The 20,219-nt window shown below is 39.0% G+C and overlaps 1 protein-coding gene across 1 annotated transcript in view; it reads left to right on the plus strand.

The window, feature by feature from the left end:
* ryr2a (ryanodine receptor 2a (cardiac)) overlaps window positions 1-20,219 on the plus strand; it is a 158,606-nt gene that overhangs the window by 113,897 nt on the left and 24,490 nt on the right. The window contains exons 78-93 of the mRNA XM_077245689.1: window positions 982-1,058; window positions 1,300-1,373; window positions 3,108-3,125; window positions 5,869-5,949; window positions 6,996-7,084; window positions 8,032-8,160; window positions 8,236-8,340; window positions 8,450-8,531; window positions 9,491-10,797; window positions 13,496-13,569; window positions 13,671-13,815; window positions 13,909-13,995; window positions 15,078-15,302; window positions 16,672-16,802; window positions 19,148-19,190; window positions 19,283-19,416. Of these exons, the coding sequence (XP_077101804.1) occupies window positions 982-1,058; window positions 1,300-1,373; window positions 3,108-3,125; window positions 5,869-5,949; window positions 6,996-7,084; window positions 8,032-8,160; window positions 8,236-8,340; window positions 8,450-8,531; window positions 9,491-10,797; window positions 13,496-13,569; window positions 13,671-13,815; window positions 13,909-13,995; window positions 15,078-15,302; window positions 16,672-16,802; window positions 19,148-19,190; window positions 19,283-19,416 (2,801 nt within the window). The remainder of the gene's footprint in view (window positions 1-981; window positions 1,059-1,299; window positions 1,374-3,107; window positions 3,126-5,868; window positions 5,950-6,995; window positions 7,085-8,031; window positions 8,161-8,235; window positions 8,341-8,449; window positions 8,532-9,490; window positions 10,798-13,495; window positions 13,570-13,670; window positions 13,816-13,908; window positions 13,996-15,077; window positions 15,303-16,671; window positions 16,803-19,147; window positions 19,191-19,282; window positions 19,417-20,219) is intronic.

The following is a 20,219-nucleotide window of genomic DNA, read 5'->3' on the forward strand; positions in this document are numbered from 1 at the left end:
ATAAAAATAAATAAATAAATTTAAACACAAAAACAGAGACACGGTAATGATCAAATAGACGCTCAGCTCCTCGTCACTGCTGCGGTTTTTAAACGCGCGTCGCTCCCAATGAAAACTACTAAAACACTACGCTGGCCTTACGAAGCAATGCTTTGATGGACACACAACCTGATTATAGTTGTGAAGTAATCCATTTTTTAAACCATTTGCAAACAAGATTATTTCTCTGACCCCATAGGCAGATATTTATTCCTGTTTTAAGCACAAATTCACTTTATTTTGATAGAAAACAAGATTTAATATCTTCAGTCATTTGCTTCTCCAGTAAATGTATCTTGATCTAAAGTCCCCTGTGGTGAAAATCCAGCTTGTAATGTTTTTTATCTGGTGTTTTTAATATGCTTTAAGACAAACCATGTGTTAATTCATCAGTCAACAACACTATTGCTGAGTATTTCGTATCTCATCACAAACTACCATGTAACCAATCAGATCAACGTGTGATCGCCAACGAGTGGATCTCTGAGTGAGTGAGTGGAGGCGGGGCTCATTTGCATATTCATAGAACCGCGCATACTAAATGAAGCAAGGGTGTCGAGTTACATTCAAGATATTTTAGGGCATGAAGACTTTTTTTTCAAAGAAAAAACATTTAAATATGTAATTTAGGTGATTAAAGGTGAGTGATAAAATGATTGATAACAGGGACTTTAAGAAGGTTTAGATATTTGTGCTGGAAAACAAGGCAGAAATACTGAGGAAGAACATCATATTTGCAGTGTATCTGCTACCATGGTTTGTGTCAGCTTAGTTTTAGTTTGCATGGAATACCATAAATACAATAAAAAGGGCAGTTAGAGGCAGAAAAATATATTGATATTTATGCAGCTTGGCATGACCTGAACTTCAAAGGTGCGTGAGAGAATCGCTTGTTTCTTGCAGCTCTGGTTTGATGTGTTCGATCTGCTTTTTGTTGTGCAGAAAATGCTGGACTACCTGAAAGACAAGCGAGACGTGGGGTTTTTCCAGAGTCTGGCGGGACTCATGCAGTCATGCAGGTACGACAATAATATAATAATGACTGATTATAGTCTCGTCAGCTTTATTTCTGTAGCGCTGCATAACAACAGATTATCTCAAAGCAGCCTCACAGTAAAAGAATCAACAATGCAGACTTCCTCAAATAAGAGACGCATTTAAATACTCGACAGAAGACAATATCCAGATCAATTCAGTTCAATAAGCATGTCGATGTTGAGTTATGAGTTATGAAGTCAGTGCTGGATGTTTGTGCTCCAGTGTTCTGGATCTGAACGCGTTTGAGAGGCAGAATAAAGCGGAAGGTCTCGGGATGGTGACGGAGGAAGGATCAGGTATGATTTATATGAACACAAACACCTGATTTATGATCAATAACTGTGATTATAGCTTGATCTGTGTCATTCTGTCATGTGATATAATGAGTAATTTTTTCAAGCATGAAATCGTCATGTTCATTCCAGCATTTTTCTGTTAATTTAGTTGAGTTATTGATTCTAAAATAGAGTAATGCTACTTTTGTGTTGAAGTTGTCTCTGTCAAACTGAATTATTTTATCCTTTTCTTTATGTTTGTGTACGAGTGTATGATGACGAATGTTTGATATGGTCTTCAGACGTTTGCAAGCAGAAATGAGAAACAAGAGCACTCAGTGTGTGTGAGACACTCACCCTACCCTATCATGTGCTCGTCTCCTATATCATGTGACCATTTCAAGTGAACTGAAAATTATTTTCAAACCTCATTTCATTTGAGTCTCAAAGCATGAATTTTATATTCCTTGAGTTCTTTTTCAGGTTTCTTTCTGTTTGCTGTGTTGTAACATGACTTTTAAAGGGATAGTTCACCCAAAGATGAACGCTCTGTCATTTACTCACGGTCACGTCACTCCAAACCAGCGAGAGTTTCTTTCTTCAGTGGAACACAGAAAGATCTTCAGGCAGCTCTTTACATACATATATATATTCAATGTTTTCTTCTGCTCACAAAGTCTGCTTTTATTTGATCAAAAATACTGTAAAAACAGTGAAATATTATTCCAGTGTAAATCAGCAGTTTTCTATGTGAATATATAGTAAAGTGTAATTTATTCCTGTGATCAAAGCTGAATTTACTCCAGTCTTCAGTGTCACATGATCCCTCAGAAATCACTCTAATATGATGATTTGATTATTATCAATGCTGAAAACAGTTCATATTTTTGTGGAAACCGTCATATATTGTTTTTTCAGGATTTTTCAGAACAGCATTTATTTGAAATAGAATCTTTTGTAACATTATAAAAGTTTTTACTACCACTTTTGATTAATTAAATGCGTCCTTGAAGAATAAAAGTATTGATTTCTTTAAAAAAAAAAAATTGCAATGACCCCAAACATTTGAACGGTTATTAATATGAATGAGAGAGAGAGCAAAATTAAAATATTCCCTTTGCATGAGAAACACTCAAACTGAAGGCATTATAGTGCATGTTTTTAGAGTTTTCCTTCATTGTAAAAGAGGATCATGAATATTGTGTGAATCATGTTCATTCATATTCCACTGATTAAAGACGGTCCTGCAGGTTTGAACTGAAAGGTTCGTTCGTCTGCACTATTCCTTTAACCTGCACAAGTGTTTCTCTCTCCGATTCTTTATTTCTCTCTGAATTTTGCCTTTATTTCTCATTATACCCTCTCTAAGCAGTTCTGCACTTTATTCACTCAGGTTTGCATTCAATCAGCATCATTTCTGCTAACGTCAGACACGCTTTCATCAAACCTGTCCGTTAAGGTGAACACTTTACACAGGTTATGTATTAAAGGCGCCGTTGACGGCTCGGTTTCTGTCTCTGTCTCTCATTGGTCCTCGTGTAACTGTGTTCTGATTGGCTGTGATCAGTGCGGACAGATACACCGTTAGACTCGTGTTAGTGTTAATCGCATCGTGTGACTGTTCAGAACGGTGCTGATTGAATCCAAAGTCAACAACGACTGACCTTGTGACCTGTATGACCTCTCACTTTTTTCTTTCCTTTTTTTCTTCTTCTTTTTTTTGGGTTAACGTTCCTTCGTCTTCCCTTTTCTCAGTCATCACTCATGAGCGTGGTAATTATGCCTTCTGCCGTTTCGCTGTGGTTTCGGTGTGTGTGACCCTGAGCCCAACACCTTCCCTCTGCCCTGCGTTACCTGTCACAAGCCCCGCCCCCGCCACAGCGCTAGCCAATCACGCGCTGGCTTTGCTCTCAGGTTTCTGTTTTGTTAGAGACACCGACACTCGTTTTGACCGATAACGGAAAACCCCATCGTTGACATGTAAAGCTAGCTCATATTTAAGGGTGTTTCCTCAACTATGAGCACATTTGAGAAATTAAACGTTTTACATTTATTTTATTTGTCTAAGTGGACAGACGTGATTGCAGGAGAATTCTGTCATCGTGAACCAATGTTGTGTCCATCACATCTCAAAATCATCATTCATTCTCTGGTGGAAATGGCATTTAAAATATTTTTAGAATAAAATGACTGACATTTCTGTCTTAGGCTAACTTAGCTAGTAGCTAGCATTTTATATAGCTTAAATAAAATGAAAAAATGTTTTGACACTATTCATATTTTTTTGAAAGCTTGATTGGAAATGAAGAAATCGATCTAATCTGCTGAGATTGTGATTATAGAGGAATATTTTGATTATTTTAGAGGAATATTCTTTTATTATTTTAGAATATTTCTTTTGTTTTGGCATAATGTTTTTTTATTTTATGTTATACTTTTATTATATTGAGAGGGATATTTTATTATTTTAGAACATTTTTATTGTTTTAGAGTAATTTTATTTAAATACTTTTCCTTATTTTATAGTGATCATTTTTATTATTTTAAAAATTGAAATATTTATTATTTTATATTTAGTATTTTAATTTACAGAATTTTGTTTTATTGTTTTATTTTAAATGACTATTTTTTATTACTAAGAGGAATAATTCTTATAATTTTAGGGTAATATTTTTATTGTTTAAGAGTCATCTTTTTATGATATTTTCTATATATTTTAAAGTTTAGGTCTGGGATATGGGTTAAACGATCAAATCTATTAGTAGTAAAAGTAAATGATGTGCTTGTGACCTCAGTGGCAGTAGTTGCAGAAACACCCGCAGATCGTCTCAGCCTATCAGAAGCAGCCGTGCGTCTCTGTGGGCGGAGCTGTAGTCTGTAAGCTCCTCCCCCTCCTGCTGTCAGTGGCGCAGCGGCTGGGTGTTTGGTTAGGAGTGTGTGTGTGTCTCTGTGGTGTGTTGTGGTCTGAGAGGATGATGATGATGGTGGTCTCTCTTCCTCTTCCTCACTGATGGTCTGAGATGTTCAGTAGCTGTCGTTCCTGCTGTTTCTTCCCGTCCTTTTGTGTTTCTGGTCAGGCTGTTTCTGCTATTTTCAGAGTGATCGTTTTTATGTTTTCTGGAGATCAGTGTCGTGTTTTCTATCGTATCATCCATCTGCATTTCTGTTGACTGGTTTCGTCATCCGTTCAGTTTGACGTTTTAATGCTGGTGGGAATGATGGACCAGAGGAAGCCTAACCAAACCACAGATAACTGTGATATTTCATATTGTGTATTTACATGTATTCTTATCATAATGTGTAGTAAATGCATAGCAGTGGTGTCATTTTGTATCTTTGCATGCTGCATTCAGAGTTATTTGTAATAATCTCAGCGTGGAGTTTCTGGTTGATCCTCATACTGACGCTCAGCTGAAAGTGCGCTTGTCCTCCGATCTGAAACACGAAAAACGCTTCGTTTCATCTCACATATTTAAAACTGAGCGTTCTGCATAGACAGCAATACTTCACTAGCCTGACAAGTCAGACCCACATCGAGATGTTGGGTCTGGGAACACACCATTGGCAGGGCTCAATCCAGGCGGGATAAACACTACAACCAACCAGAGCGACGGAGAAGGTGACGTTCTTTGTTCCTTTTCTCTTTTCAACTCTGCCGTCATTATGTTAATCCCGCCCACCGACTCTATACTCGATGTGATTGGCCTGACTAGAGTCTGGTTTTTCCAGCTCGCAAGCCAGCGGAGAGTTGCTAGACAACACTGACTGCAAAATCAAACTCGCTGCCGCTAGGGTGCGTCTAGATTTCTAGGCTAAGACTTTACCATTTTTCATCATTTTTCAGTGATGAATGAATTATAATTATATTAATAATGAACATTTCCTACGGCTTTCTGAGGTTGCATTATCTGTGAACGACACATATTTGTATTATTTTACGATATTTGTTAAGATGCAATGTTAAAAAACACAATAATGCCATCTTTCATCTTATCCTGCTGTCTATGTAGGGAGCTCACTATGTTTGTGAACAGAATCCCTCAGATACGCAACTGAAGGAAAGCTCAAGCACTTTCAGGTTGGCTTGTGAGAACAACATTTCTGTGTTTTTCCGGAGGTTATTTTATAGTTGTGCCACTGGTGTTTAGAGCACAGCTGATCTTCCTCAAATATTGTGAATTTCCCATCATGTTCCTCATGCTCTCTGTCTGCAGATGTCTCGGGAATCAGATGACACCGTCAGATACACAGTGTGTAATATTGAGGGATACAAGCTCTGCCAGTATAATATAAACATAATATATTGTTATTGCATTCATGTCATCTTTAGTCCTCTGAGATGACGTCACAGTAATGAACAGGAAAATCACTGATGCAAAAATGAGGCAGGTTCAGATTCTGCTGTAAATACTCTAGGGATCTGACCTGTGACCTCTGACCCCAGACGTCTCGGACCCGAGCTCATCCGCAGTCAGTGTGTTCACACGGCTCTAACGTGTGACTCTGCTGCGCGCAGGTGAAAAGGTCATGCAAGATGACGAGTTCACCTGTGACCTCTTCCGCTTCCTCCAGCTGCTGTGTGAGGGACACAACTCAGGTGTGTTCACTAGCACTCCAGATCTGCACTGCGTAGTGTGTGTGTGTGTGTAGTGTGCTTCACATGTGATCATCCTCATGCATCCTCCAATTTAAAAGGCACTGATATATTTTCATTTATAAAGACCAAATAATACAGTGAAAAGTTAATATTATAAATGTGTATAATATTATTTGGAAAATATTAAGTTTCTATTATGTTACATCTATTTTAATAATTATTTATGTCAAAATTTATGTCAAAAAATAATTATTAATTTTAATATTATTTATTTAAAATTAATTTATATTGTATTTATTTTTATTTTAATCTAATGTTTTTGTTTATTTATTTACATCGATTTGTATTTTAATCAATTTATTCATTTTAATCAAATTTTTTACAAAATAATTTATTTAAATGATTTTCATTTAAGTCACTTTTATTTATTTGAATCAAATTATTTCAATCAAGTTTTATATTAGTTTCTGTTGCGCTGCATAACTGCATTCTTCTCTACTCATAGTACTGTACTGTTAGATATATTATTTATGTACTTAAATCAAATTTTATCAATTTATTTGAATCAAATGTATATTATTTAAATCATGTTTAATGTTTTATTTTAATCAAAGGTTTTTATTTTGTTATTTATTTTTTATTTACATCGATTTTTATTTAATCAATTTATTAATTTTAATTAAATGTATTAATTTATTTATTTAAATACATTTTTATTTTTAATCAAATGTTACAGTTTTTAAACTGTTTTTTAACCAGACCCCTAGCCCTCAGTTTGAAAACCCCTGCTGTAAACAATAGGGAACATTTTACTTTTATAATATGATGCATATCTGAAAATACATCATAAATATGAAAAAATATAGAGCAAGATTTTGTCCATCAGGAATTGATTAGCTCATGAAAGGTAGACGTTATATACAGTATCTGCTGGTGCTACTAGTAACCTACAGTTATTATCCCCGAGCCTCATCACGTCCTTCATGCACAGTGTGATGTTGCTTTAGAGAACGGTTAATGACAATAATTGTGTGTCCATACATCAGATTTTCAGAACTACCTGCGAACGCAGACGGGTAACAACACAACGGTCAACATCATCATATCGACGGTGGATTACCTGCTCCGAGTCCAGGTGAGCTGACAACACACATCTAGTGCTCGACCGATACTGGTTCTTTGATGGCCGATATCTTTGAGAGCCGGTATTTATATAGGCCTCTATATATATATATATACATACTTTATATTTATTTAAATCAATTATAAATAAATTAGAAAAAGAATCTTTAAAATAAACATGCTTATACTTTAGATGGCAACTTCTTGAATCTGCAATCCTATTACAGTATTTTTCACAAATAAAGTTATTGTTTAAAAATATATGAATTTGCGAATAATAAGGAAGTAAAACTGTAACAGGGCACTCAGTAATCTGGTCATCTCATGCGCACTGATAATCATATTTTTTCAAATAAAGACAAGGTAACGCTAAGGTTTTACATACAGCACACAGTGAAACCGATATGAATATGACAGTGATGTAGCACAGCATATTTTACTATGAAGGATTTAAAGTGTTTCGATGCGTCTGTGAAGCTGATCTTCTGTTCACATTCACTCGCTTCACACACACCGACCGTCACTCGCAGGAACACGTTTATATCGGCTACACATACACACTTCACAAGATATCGCAGCTGGATTCCATTAAATCTGCAAGGTTTGTGAAATGAAATGTTTATTAGATATTCAGAGATTTGTTTAAATGATGTAGATGCGCATTTGCTGAATGTTGACGGTAAATGAGAAAGTATTTTAGCCTGATTGTTTGCCTTTTCTGTTACAAATAATATAAAAGCAAACGCTTTACTTTATACCAGTTCTGTCTAACAAAGTATTAGATACGACTGACAGAGATCGTAAACTAATGAAGAGTGAGCGCTGCCGTTCTCAGCACCGCCCGTCAAAATAAAAGTCCCGCTTCCAACACATCGGCATATCAGAAAAACGTATCGGCCTTGGCGATATACCGGTCGGCCGCTACACACATCTGACACGCGTGTGCTCTTGTGTCCTCAGGAGTCCATCAGTGATTTCTACTGGTTTTATTCTGGGAAAGACGTCATCGATGAACAAGGCCAACGGAATTTCTCCAAAGCAATCAATGTAGCCAAACAAGTCTTCAACACTCTCACAGAGTACATTCAGGTGCGGTCTATCTCTGTATTTCCACGACGTGGACGGAATCATGGAACAGCTGAATAATAATCAGTGTGTTTTTAGGGCCCTTGCACTGGGAATCAGCAGAGTCTCGCTCACAGTCGTCTGTGGGACGCGGTTGTTGGTTTCCTGCATGTTTTTGCACATATGCAGATGAAGCTGTCTCAGGTAAACATCTACAATGATGCTCAATAAACCTTCTGGAAATGAGAGACCTTGACTCGCAGAACCCCAGTTGTCCCCTAGTTTACTTACTGTGATATGATTTATGCTGCAGGATTCAAGCCAGATCGAGCTGCTGAAGGAGCTCATGGATCTCCAGAAGGATATGGTTGTGATGCTCTTGTCCATGTTGGAGGGTCAGTTCACATTGTTTGATTGAATGATTAGTTAGTAATGTTCACGACCAGGGGTGCGTTTCCCAAAAGTATCGTCAGCCAACTATGGCCACAAGTTTTCATTGTTATCAACAGTTCAACGAGTCATGTTTCCCGAAACCATCGTTACAACGAACATTCGCAAACAGCATCGCAGAGTTGTGTGTGTGAGCGACAGATCTCGATCTGCGGTTAGAAGAGTTTCTCGTCTGCACAACATGTGACTCAATAAATCCTGATCTTGAGCACAATAAGCAAGCTGACATTCAGTACAATCCATATCTTTTATTTACAATACATACAAATGTCATTTACGTCTTTTAGTTTGTCAAGAGATTTAAAGCGTAGTTTTTGTGCCTGTGTGAACGAGCTCTAGTGTGTAAGAACGAGACTATCATTGAATCTGGAAATAAAATAACTGAGTAAAATGAGAAATAGTCCTCAGATGCCATATCCATAATTTATAGCAAAACATCTAGCGTTAATTCGATCTCAAGCAGAGTAATTAAAAGTAGTCATTAATCCTCCACGAGCGTGACATCATTAACCAACACGGTTGAACGACCAATTTGCGACAATACGGTTTCGGGAAACAGTCGTGACTAGAATTGATCCATCGTACTATTGTAGTGAAGCAGCGAGTTACGCCGTTATACTGGAAACACACTCTAGTTTAGTTCCTGTCTCTATGAAGCCCCTCCTTCTGAAAAGCACACTGTGCTCTGATTGGTCGGCTGGATCAGTGTGTTGTGATTGGTCGAGCGCTTCGAGTGTGTTTGGGAAATGTCACACACTACTAACTAACTCAACCAGGCCTGGTCCGAAATATTGTGACGTGTTCGTTCTATTGTACTATGGTAGTTAAGCAGCGAGTTACGACGTTGTACGGGAAACACACCTCAGGAAGATAAATAACCCTAATCATCTTCCCTTCATTTTAGGAAATGTTGTGAATGGCACCATTGGAAAGCAGATGGTGGACATGTTGGTGGAGTCCTCAAACAACGTGGAGATGATTCTGAAGTTCTTTGACATGTTCCTCAAACTGAAAGATCTTACGTCGTCGGATTCCTTCAAAGAGTACGACCCCGATGGCAAAGGCGTCATCTCCAAGAGGGATTTCCACAAGGCCATGGAGAGCCATAAACATTACACCCAATCCGAGACAGAATTCCTGCTCTCCTGTGCGGAAACGGATGAGAACGAGCTCTTGGACTATGAAGAGTTTGTTGAACGCTTCCACGAGCCGGCGAAGGACATCGGCTTCAACGTTGCCGTTCTCTTAACCAATCTCTCAGAGCACATGCCTCACGATTCTCGCCTCCAGACCTTCCTAGAGTTGGCCGAGAGCGTGCTGAACTATTTCCAGCCGTACCTGGGCCGAATCGAGATCATGGGCAGCGCTAAGCGCATCGAACGCGTGTACTTCGAGATTAGCGAGTCCAGTCGCACCCAATGGGAAAAGCCACAGGTGAAGGAATCCAAACGCCAGTTCATCTTCGACGTGGTGAACGAAGGTGGTGAGAAGGAGAAAATGGAGCTCTTCGTGAATTTCTGCGAAGACACGATCTTCGAGATGCAGTTAGCGGCGCAGATGTCCGACGCCGCCGAGCGCTTGGCTAGCAAAGAGGACAGCGAGAGAGAGAAACCCGAGGAGGAGAGTCCCGAGATGGGCTTCTTCTCCGTCACCACCGTGCGAACGGCTCTCTTCGCTCTACGGTACAACGTGATGCTCCTAATGAAGGTGCTGTCCATGAAAAGCCTCAAGAAGCAGGTGAAGAAAGCCAAGAAGATGACGGTGAAGGACCTGGTGACCACGCTAGTGTCCTTCTATTGGAGGGTTCTGCTGGGTTTGCTGCACTTTGCCTTCAGCGTCGCTCGAGGGTTCTTCAGGATCACGTATAACAGTTTCCTCGGAGGGAGTCTGGTGGAGAACGCCAAGACCATGAAGGTTTCGGAGCTCCTGGCCAACATGCCCGACCCGACTCAAGACGACGTGAGGGGAGAGATGGAGGAGGGCGAGAATAAGCTCATCGATAAAACCTCACCTGAGGAAGACCTGGCCGACCTGACCGTGGCCACAGACAACACCGACGTCCTCTCCGATATATTCGGTCTTGATCTGAAGAGAGAGGGAGGGCAGTATAAACTCATGCCTCACAATCCAAATGCCAGCATCACGGATTTGCTCAACACGCCCGTCCCACAGCCACACACACCCTCGCCTGAGCTCCGCAGACGACTCCAGGTAACGCTTTTAATGCTCTTAGTGCATAAATGGGTCACCAAGTGAGACATGTTCCTGGATCAACATATTTTATTGACCTCCATTTTGTAACAGACATGCGTGTTTATTTTAGCTCTTCCGCCAGTGAAACACCACACTACAGCCTGTAAAACATTTAAATAAATATCATTAAATATTGGTAACCTAAATAATAGAAGTTACATATTATTTAAAAAACATTCATTTTACATTTCCCGACAAATATGCGTCATAAAGCTACCGCTCTACGCTAGAGGCTGACATTTTTTCGGGAATCCCACGGGTCACGGGATTCCCGTGGGATTCCTGCAGGATGGGAGTCATCTTTGCTATCAATCACGGGATTTGGACGGTACAGGATAAATGGTTAACGGGAGCAGAGGGGAGCGGGAATCAACCAATAGCAAAGACGACAAAAAAAGAAAAAAGTAAATGCATCATTTTGTAGTTTCCTTTTAATACGCCTACAATGTAACGCAATTAAAAAATAACTACACGACCCAGCCATCCCAGAAGCCATCAGTGCTTTTTGTCACGGCTTACCGCCGAAATTCAAAGAGCAGTGATGGAGGGAGCTAACAGCCGCGGAGAAGTCGATGTGGCAAAAAATGATTTACAGCGCAAAGTCAGAAGTAATGACATGTCTATTAAGTTCACAGAACTGGTCGGAAAGTCTGAAATATTAATTAAGTTTATGAGAGTAGAATGTGACGGTGATAGCACAATGTACGATGCTTGTAAGACATGCTTAGTCTTAGTCAAGTACGCAAGTGATTCAGGGACGAGTGGTCTGAAGAAGCACACTTGCAAGGCAAATTCGGGAAAGAATCAGGCAAGCTTCGCTTCGTTCATCAAGCGAAAATTGCCGTATATGGGAGCGGTACAGGAGCGGGAGTCAGTTTAAACAGGAGCGGGATGGGATTGGGAGTCAATTTACCAGGAGCGGGATGGGATGGGATTATTTTTTAAACTTTGGTCTGGGAGTGGGACGGGACAAGATTTCTTTCTATGGGAGTGGGACGGGACAGGAGTGAAAATCCACTCCCGTGTCATCCTCTACTCTACGCTTTGAGAGGGATGGGGGACAGTCATTCTCTTTTCTATCATCTTCATATTATCTCCTGATGTTCCAAGCAACTGACCCTTGTTGTGAAAGGTCTGAAGAGTGAATTTTATCTTCCGCTGTGTCGAGACATTTCGGCTACGTTTGATTTTGTGCTGCCAGAGCAAAACTAAAATCCCAAGCATGTGTGAAATGCGTCTACAAATAAACTTAACGTGTCTCACCATAATAACAGGCACAAACTATGTTAAATAGAATTTGTTGTGCAAGCAAAAAGTTATCAGGCATATTATATTCACGTTTTACTGTAGTAAAGTAGAAAAAACAATGTAGGGCAAATTAAAAGTGAACCAAAGGAAGAAACTCTGCGAAAATGGGCGAGACGTGAGTGAAGATTAGGAAAAAGAAACAAGATATTCCATCTCCAAGGAAATATTGTTAAATTTAAAATATACGGGTGACCAGATCGCAAAACATAATACAAATCCGACAAAGCTCAAAGGGGCTATGTGTAGCTTTTTACTTAAAAAAATCTTTAAGATAGAGTTTTCATTTGTACATTTATGAGCCAACCATACACCTTAATGTCCACCACGGTTGCCTCTATCAGCCTGTAGGCTCAATTGTGTGGGGAGGAGTCGGGTTCGAATTTCACAAAAAAATTCACAAAATGTGACGTCATGCGCGTTCTCGTCTACTTGGGCTTACATCCGTACGGCAGCCATTAGTAAGCAGCGGCAATCGCTAGCAGTAACGTTAGTGTTTCAAATGGACTCTGTGGACGGAAAGAAGCGACCAGCATCCAGCACAATCCAGACACCCACGGAAACTCCTCGTAAGTAAAAAAAAAAAAAAAAAAGCCTTATATAGTGCGGCCAAAATAGAGAGTGACCGGCGTCGGGAAAAGACAAGAGTCAACATCGGAGCGGCATTTGATTCTTGGAGGGACCACCGGTCAGCGCTGGGTATAAAAACAGACCCCGAGCTGGCTTTCTTTTTACTGCAAAGGTAAGACATAGTTACAACTCTCTGGTTGCTGTGGTCGTGCTCATACGAGCGTGCGCACCGAGAACCAGCATGACGTTGGCTGCAGTTTCTCTAACGGCCACTGGTGTCAGTAACGGTTAGAAATTTCAGAACCTACGCAATGCTCCTTTAAATTGATGTCCTATAAACGTCACGTGACGAACCCATAATTTCGGCACAAATCCAAATGTTTCCATGGCTGGAATGTACTATTTAATTGCTTACCTATTATTTATTTTGTAAACAAAGCTTGGTGCTTCACTCGTGTCATAACATTCACGTAAAACAGCATTCACGTACAAAAAGATGTGTTTTGGTGGACCGGTGATGCTGTTGTCAGGTTTAGCAGCACTGTCCTAGTCCTAACACCAATCCCAACCTCTAAACCTAACCATAACCATAACCCTGGTATTAAACTCGACATACACTATAAACTTATCCCTCAAATCTGATTGAAATGTTGTTCCACAAACATGTTGATGCAGGAACATGTTGTACTCTGTGAAATCACAATCACTATTTGTCGAGATCCGTATCAGTAATGACATGAATCTGTTGGGTTATTAACTCGTTCGCTGTTGGTTCTGTCAGACAAAGGGCTCTTCATCCTCAACCGACAACAATGAAGTTGTGGAGGAGACCAAATCAGTGCCTGAGAAAGCCGAGTAAGTCTTGCTGACATGGACATTTGTTTGTTGAGGCCGATAGTGTTTGTGTCGTCATCATAATATTTGCAATCTGAGTTCTGATTCGTCCCCTTTCTAAGAAGGGAAAACGGTGAGAAAGCACAAAAGAAGAAGGACGAGGCGGTGAAGCGTAAGCTGAGACTGCACTACTCCAGAGCGGACGAGCCGGATCTGCAGGAGTCCGCTTTCTGGAAGAAGATCATTGCTTACCAACGCAAGCTGCTGGTCAGAGGCCCAGATCTCCTGTTTGTGTCCCATAATGTCAAACAAGAGGAAGTCATTTGAGCGTGTGCTTTATCTCTGTCTCTTCTCTTGCAGAACTATTTTGCGCGAAATTTCTACAACATGAGAATGTTGGCTTTGTTTGTGGCCTTTGCAATCAACTTCATTCTGCTGTTTTACAAGGTAATTCACACTACGTTCGACATTCATTTTCACAAATTATTTCCAGTGTTTTCTCCGCTGTGATGTTTGTGTATCTGTGCCCGGTTGCATAAAGCACCTTAAGTGTAATTTTCCCTTTAGGAAGGTTTCCCTTAAACGTAAAAGTGTTGCAAAAAATATCTTTTAAGTGTTACTCAAGGGTTTCTTTAGAGGAAACATCGGACACCCTAAGAGTTTCCCTTAAGTATCTATTTTCCCTTTAAAGGATTAGTTCACCTCAAAATGAAAATTTCCTAATAATTTACTCAGCCCAATGCCATCCAAGATATCCATGTCTTTCTTTCCTCAGTGGAAGAGAAATTAAGTTTTTTGAGGAAAACATTTCTGGATTTTTCCAGAATTTTTTTTTATTTCTCTTCCACTGTGGAAAGAAAGACATTTATAAGTAATCTCTTAAAAAACGATAAGTGTTGCATAAAGCCCCTTAAGTATAACATAAGGTTTGCAAAACTTCATTTTAAGTGTTATACGGAGTGAGCAGGTTTGATCAAAGTCTTCTAACGAGATGCGATCGGCCGTTTTATATGATAAACAAATTTTAATTTTGTCGTTTTTTTTCACATGTAAACACATAAAGCACATCTTATATGGTTAACCGAAGCTCAAACGTGTGTGCGACATGCATAAGAACAAACCGCAAGCATTTGAGCTTCCAAAACTCTTAAATCATATGGATTACTTTTATGTCTTTCAATAAATGGACAGAAATGATGAGCGAATATTAAAAATACCTTTATTTGGTTCTAAATATGAATGAAAGTCTTATGGGTTTAGACCGACATCAGGGTGAGTATGATGACGGAATTTTCAATTTTGAGTTAAGTGAAACTTGTTATTAACAAATAATGTGTCCATGGCAGCAATCGAATTTTATAACGGGAAAACCTGGGTTGCAAAACACTTACCTAAGTGAACCGTTTAAGGGATTAAATGCAACACTCTTAAGTCATTCCCTTAGCTGAGGGGAAGTCTCATACTGAAGGGAAAAACTTAAGGTGCTTTATGCACGTGGGCCCTGAGCTTTAGTTTGGTCCCTGGGGAAGGTGTCCACGTCGTCGGCCCTGAGCGAGGGGAAGGAGGTGTTGTTCGGCGGGTCCTCAGACACCAGCGTTCGGTGGAACCCCCTGGACGGCTCCGGCTCTCGGCCCGGCGCTGTGCACTTCGTGCTGGAGGAGAGCAGCGGATACATGGAGCCCACCCTGCGCATCTTAGCCGTCCTGCACACCGTCATCTCCTTCTTCTGCATCATCGGCTACTACTGCTTAAAGGTGCAGTGTGGGGGTTTTAGCGGCATCTAGTGGTGAGGTTGTGAATTGCACCCTACAGAAGTGACGGTGGCCGACAGGAAGTGATGTCGTCGTCTGAGACAGCAGAGAGTAGCCAGTTAAACAATGAGGTTTCTTTACAAAAAAAAAATTAAGAAATGTTATTGTGAGTATTATTGTTACTTGTTCATCATTGTGTCAGTGTTTTATTCGCTGACTTTAGCAGCTTCTTTACATGAAGAACAACATAGTGACGAAATGCGTTTGTCCGTTCAGGCCCACCGTAGAAACATGTCGATGTAAGCAGACCCGCGGTGTGTGTAGAGAGAAACGGCTCATTCTAATACAATAAAATCATAACGGTTCATTAAGTGAGGTCTTTATACACCACTGAAAATATAGTTATGTATATGATATTGCATTTCTGTCAACAGACCCTCCTAAATATTACACAATGCATCTTTAAAGGTACGAGACAGCGGATCAGTGCTTCTCCACCGCTTCAGAAAACAGATTTTACAGTAGTGAACCAGAATTATTTACTTCATGAATGTAAACTAAAACATCATCAAACCTAAATGATGAAATTTATTTATTTGATAATGGTTTCTAAATTGATAGTTTCATGCTCACAGCAGCCAATAATTCACCTAAAAATAGGGATGCACGATATTTCGGCCACCATATCAGTATCGGCCGATATTTGATCATTTATAATGGTACCCGTACCGTAAAATTTGCCCGATATATTAAAACCGATGAATAATGTATTATTTCGTTCAGTTGAGTCAATTCAGATGCACTCTTTGCACTGTTTGAATTGCTTGAAATATGATTGAAATCACTTCAAAAAAGGAAAATACAGTTCAGTGCAACATTTGCAGGTCATATCGGCTGCATAAAATTATAATAAACACATAATTGTGTGTTTGGAAAGTGGCTTTTAAGGATGATACTTGTTTTTGTAATCAGGCTCTCAAGATGTATATAAAATTTGGATTTAGATTTATCAGCCAATATATCGGCTATCGGCTTTCAAAAATAAGAATTATCGTTATCTGTACTGGCCAAAATGTTCATATCGTTGCATCCCTGCCTAAAACCCATTGTGTTTGCTCCAGAATATTGTAGAGTTTGACAGATAACATGACTCTGGTATTATTCTCCAAAGGCACATTTTAGGTTTCATTAATTCTAATAAAATCCAGTTACTGAAACAATAAACCTGCCAGATTTACATAACCGATGAAATGCCCAGCAGGATCAGTCTAATAGGGTTTTAATAAACGCTCCAATTATTATTTCTGAAATGCCTTTAATAGAAAACAGAGCTGTGATGATTCATATGGCTCATATTGTGTTTCTCCTCCAGGTTCCTCTGGTGATTTTCAAGCGAGAGAAGGAGGTGGCCAGAAAGCTGGAGTTTGACGGTCTCTACATCACTGAACAGCCTTCAGAAGATGATATTAAAGGCCAGTGGGACCGGCTGGTCATCAACACTCAGTGAGTGACTTACTTAGTCAGTTAGTCAATTAGTTAGTCAGTTAATTAGTTAGTTATTCAGTTAGTTAGCTAGTCAGTTAGTTAGTTAGTCAGTTAGTTAGTCAGTTAATTAGTTAGTTAGTCAGTTAGTTAGTCAGTTAATTAATTAGTTAGTCAGTTAATTAGTCAGTTAATCAGTTAATTAGTTAGTTAGTCAGTTAGTTAGTTAGTCAGTTAGTTAGTCAGTTAATTAGTTAGTTAGTCAGCTAGTTAGTCAGTTAGTTAGTCAGTTAGTTAGTTAGTCAGTTAGTTAGTCAGTTAATTAGTTAGTTAGTCAGTTAGTTAGTCAGTTAATTAGTTAGTTAGTTAGTCAGTTAATTAATTAGTTAGTTAGTCAGTTAGTTAGTTGGTCAGTTAATTAGTTAGTTAGTCAGTTAGTTAGTCAGTTAATTAGTTAGTTAGTCAGTCAGTTAGTTAGTCAGTTAATTAATTAGTTAGTTAGTCAGTTAGTCAGTTAATTAGTCAGTTAATTAGTTAGGCAATGTTTACACGGAAACGATCTGAAGAGAAAACGCAAAAGTGGCGTTGCGTTATCACTTTTTATTCTGCGTTTAGACGAGCGTCATCGGGGGGAAATCCGCGTGCATATGATGACGCAAAAGTGTGTGAAATTCGATGTAGTATGCACTCCAGGCGGCTAGGTGTCAATGTGAAGCACTGCGACACAACAACACCAATATCTGAGAATATTTTGTACAACTGCTGAAAATACTCTTGTACGTTTATCAGAGCTGCTATGGCAACTTGAAGGTCCGACGTATGGAAATAATCCGACATATTGGGGTTATTTTCCTGTAATGGCGCATGCCTGTGACGTAAACACATACGCGACGAGAGCCACAGTGAGCAGATTTGCGTTTTTACTGTTTAGATGGGATTAATTAGTAGTAAAAAACGGTGGATCGTTTTTAAGATTTCCACTCTGGAGGGTGGTTTCACTTTTTTGCGTTTTTAAGCCTCCAAAACGCCGTCGCCGTGTAAACGAAAGGCACATCCGCGTTTTCACCCAGAATCGTTCTCGTGTAAACGGGGCCTTAGTTAGTCAGTTAGTTAGTCAGTTAGTTAGTCAGTTAGTCAGTTAATTAGTTAGTTAGTCAGTTAGTTAGTCAGTTAGTTAGTCAGTTAATTAGTTAGTTAGTCAGTTAGTTAGTCAGTTAGTTAGTCAGTTAGTCAGTTAATTGGTTAGTTAGTCAGTTAGTTAGTCAGTTAGTTAGTTAATTAGTTAGTTAGTCAGTTAGTTAATTAGTTAGTCAGTTAGTTAGTCAGTTAGTTAGTCAGTTAGTTAGTCAGTTAATTAGTTAGTTAGTTAGTTAGTCAGTTAGTTAGTCAGTTAGTTAGTCAGTTAGTTAGTCAGTTAATTAGTCAGTTAGTTAGTCAGTTAGTTAGTCAGTTAATTAGCCAGTTAGTTAGTCAGTTAGTTAGTCAGTTAATTAGTTAGTTAGTCAGTTAGTTATTTAGTTGAATGGATACAGCAATTATATTATCTAGGTTATCATGCTTGGAACTTCACAAAATGTACCGTCTACATTATTTAAAACCATGTTTAAATTGATTATATTATTAGTAATTAGGGATGGGAATTCAGAACCGGCTCTGTTTTTTTTGGGGTGGGGGACCCGGAATCGTGAGAAATTCATAAGTTTCGGTTCGGAAAGCGGTTCCTTTGCACTGCATGATCAAAGCGCCGGGAGCCTATCCTAGTAGTAGAGCTGATCCGAAAAAACAGAAAACATGGATGGAATCGCAGGATCGAAACCGGAATCGTTATGCAGAATCGGAATTGGAACAGGAACCGGAAAATTTCGTACAATTCCCAAACCTATTAGTAATACAGTAAATGTGTATTCTATTTTTTATTTTACAGTAAGGAGATATCATTTTTATTTAAATATAATTAAATTAATTAAATCACGGTTTCTCAAATGGAGGTTTGTGAGATTGTGATAGAAATATTAATGCTGTATTAAATAAAAATATAAAAAAGTGAAATGTAAAAAATTATAAATATAATAATAAATCTAAACAAGGGTTATTAAAATAAGAAAAATATAAAATAAAAAGTTTATAAAATAGAATAAAAGGTTCAGCTGACTTAAATATTTTTAAATTAAAGAAGAATTTTTTACGGATCTCAAATGAAACATTCAGCCGTTTGTCATATTAATGTGATCAGATGAAGAACATGTATATTTCAAGGGTTAAAAAGCTTTAGGATAATGATTTTAAATGTCAATCCTCACTGCGTTTGTGTCATGAGGATCTTTGTGGTTTATGAATCTAATGATGATTTCATCTCTGTCTCTCAGGTCCTTCCCAAACAATTACTGGGATAAATTTGTGAAGCGGAAGGTGAGTTTGGAGATGTTTGCACAGATACACAGACACACTCGTTTATCAAGAAAGATAAACGACTCTTATAGGAACCGTGTGTGTGTGTGTAGGTGATGGATAAGTACGGAGAGTTTTATGGACATGATCGGATCAGTGAACTGCTCGGGATGGATAAAGCCGCGCTGGACTTCAGTGACGCTCACGGGAAAAAGAAACCGAAGAGAGACAGTTCCCTGGCCGCAGTGTGAGTGTGTGTTTCACCGTTCTGGAGTGTGTTTGCAGTTTAACGGCGTAACTCGCTGCTTCACTACAATAGTACGATGGATCAATTCTAGTCACGACTGTTTCCCAAAACCGTATTGTCGCAAATTGGTCGTTCAACCGTGTTGGTTAATGATGTCACGCTCGTGGAGGATTAATGACTACTTTTAATTACTCTGCTTGAGATCGAATTAACGCTAGATGTTTTGCTATAAATTACGGATATGGCATCTGAGGACTATTTCTCATTGTACTCAGTTATTTTGCTTTATTTCCAGATTCAATCATTGTCTCGTTCTTACACACTAGAGCTCGTTCACACAGGCACAAAAACTACGCTTTAAATCTCTTGACAAACTAAAAGACGTAAAAGACATTTGTATGTATTGTAAATAAAAGATATGGATTGTACTGAATGTCAGCTTGCTTATTGTGCTCAAGATCAGGATTTATTGAGTCACATGTTGTGCAGACGAGAAACTCTTCTAACCGCAGATCGAGATCTGTCGCTCACACACACAACTCTGCGATGCTGTTTGCGAATGTTCGTTGTAACGATGGTTTCGGGAAACATGACTCGTTGAACTGCTGATAACAATGAAAACTTGTGGCCATAGTTGGCTGATTTACAGCACAACTAACCGTTACCCATGAGTCCACGAGCATTGATCACTGTAACAGAGATTGCTATTCTACATTAGACAGAACTGATGTTCGATATTCCAGATGTTTATTAAAATCACACACACACTTATCCTCTCCAGGTCAGGAATGTTTAACCTCCTC

This window comes from Siphateles boraxobius, unplaced genomic scaffold, assembly GCF_051911475.1.
Source record: "Siphateles boraxobius isolate OS27281-9 unplaced genomic scaffold, OSU_SipBor_1 28, whole genome shotgun sequence".
In the NCBI taxonomy this organism is placed as follows: Eukaryota; Metazoa; Chordata; class Actinopteri; order Cypriniformes; family Leuciscidae; genus Siphateles; species Siphateles boraxobius.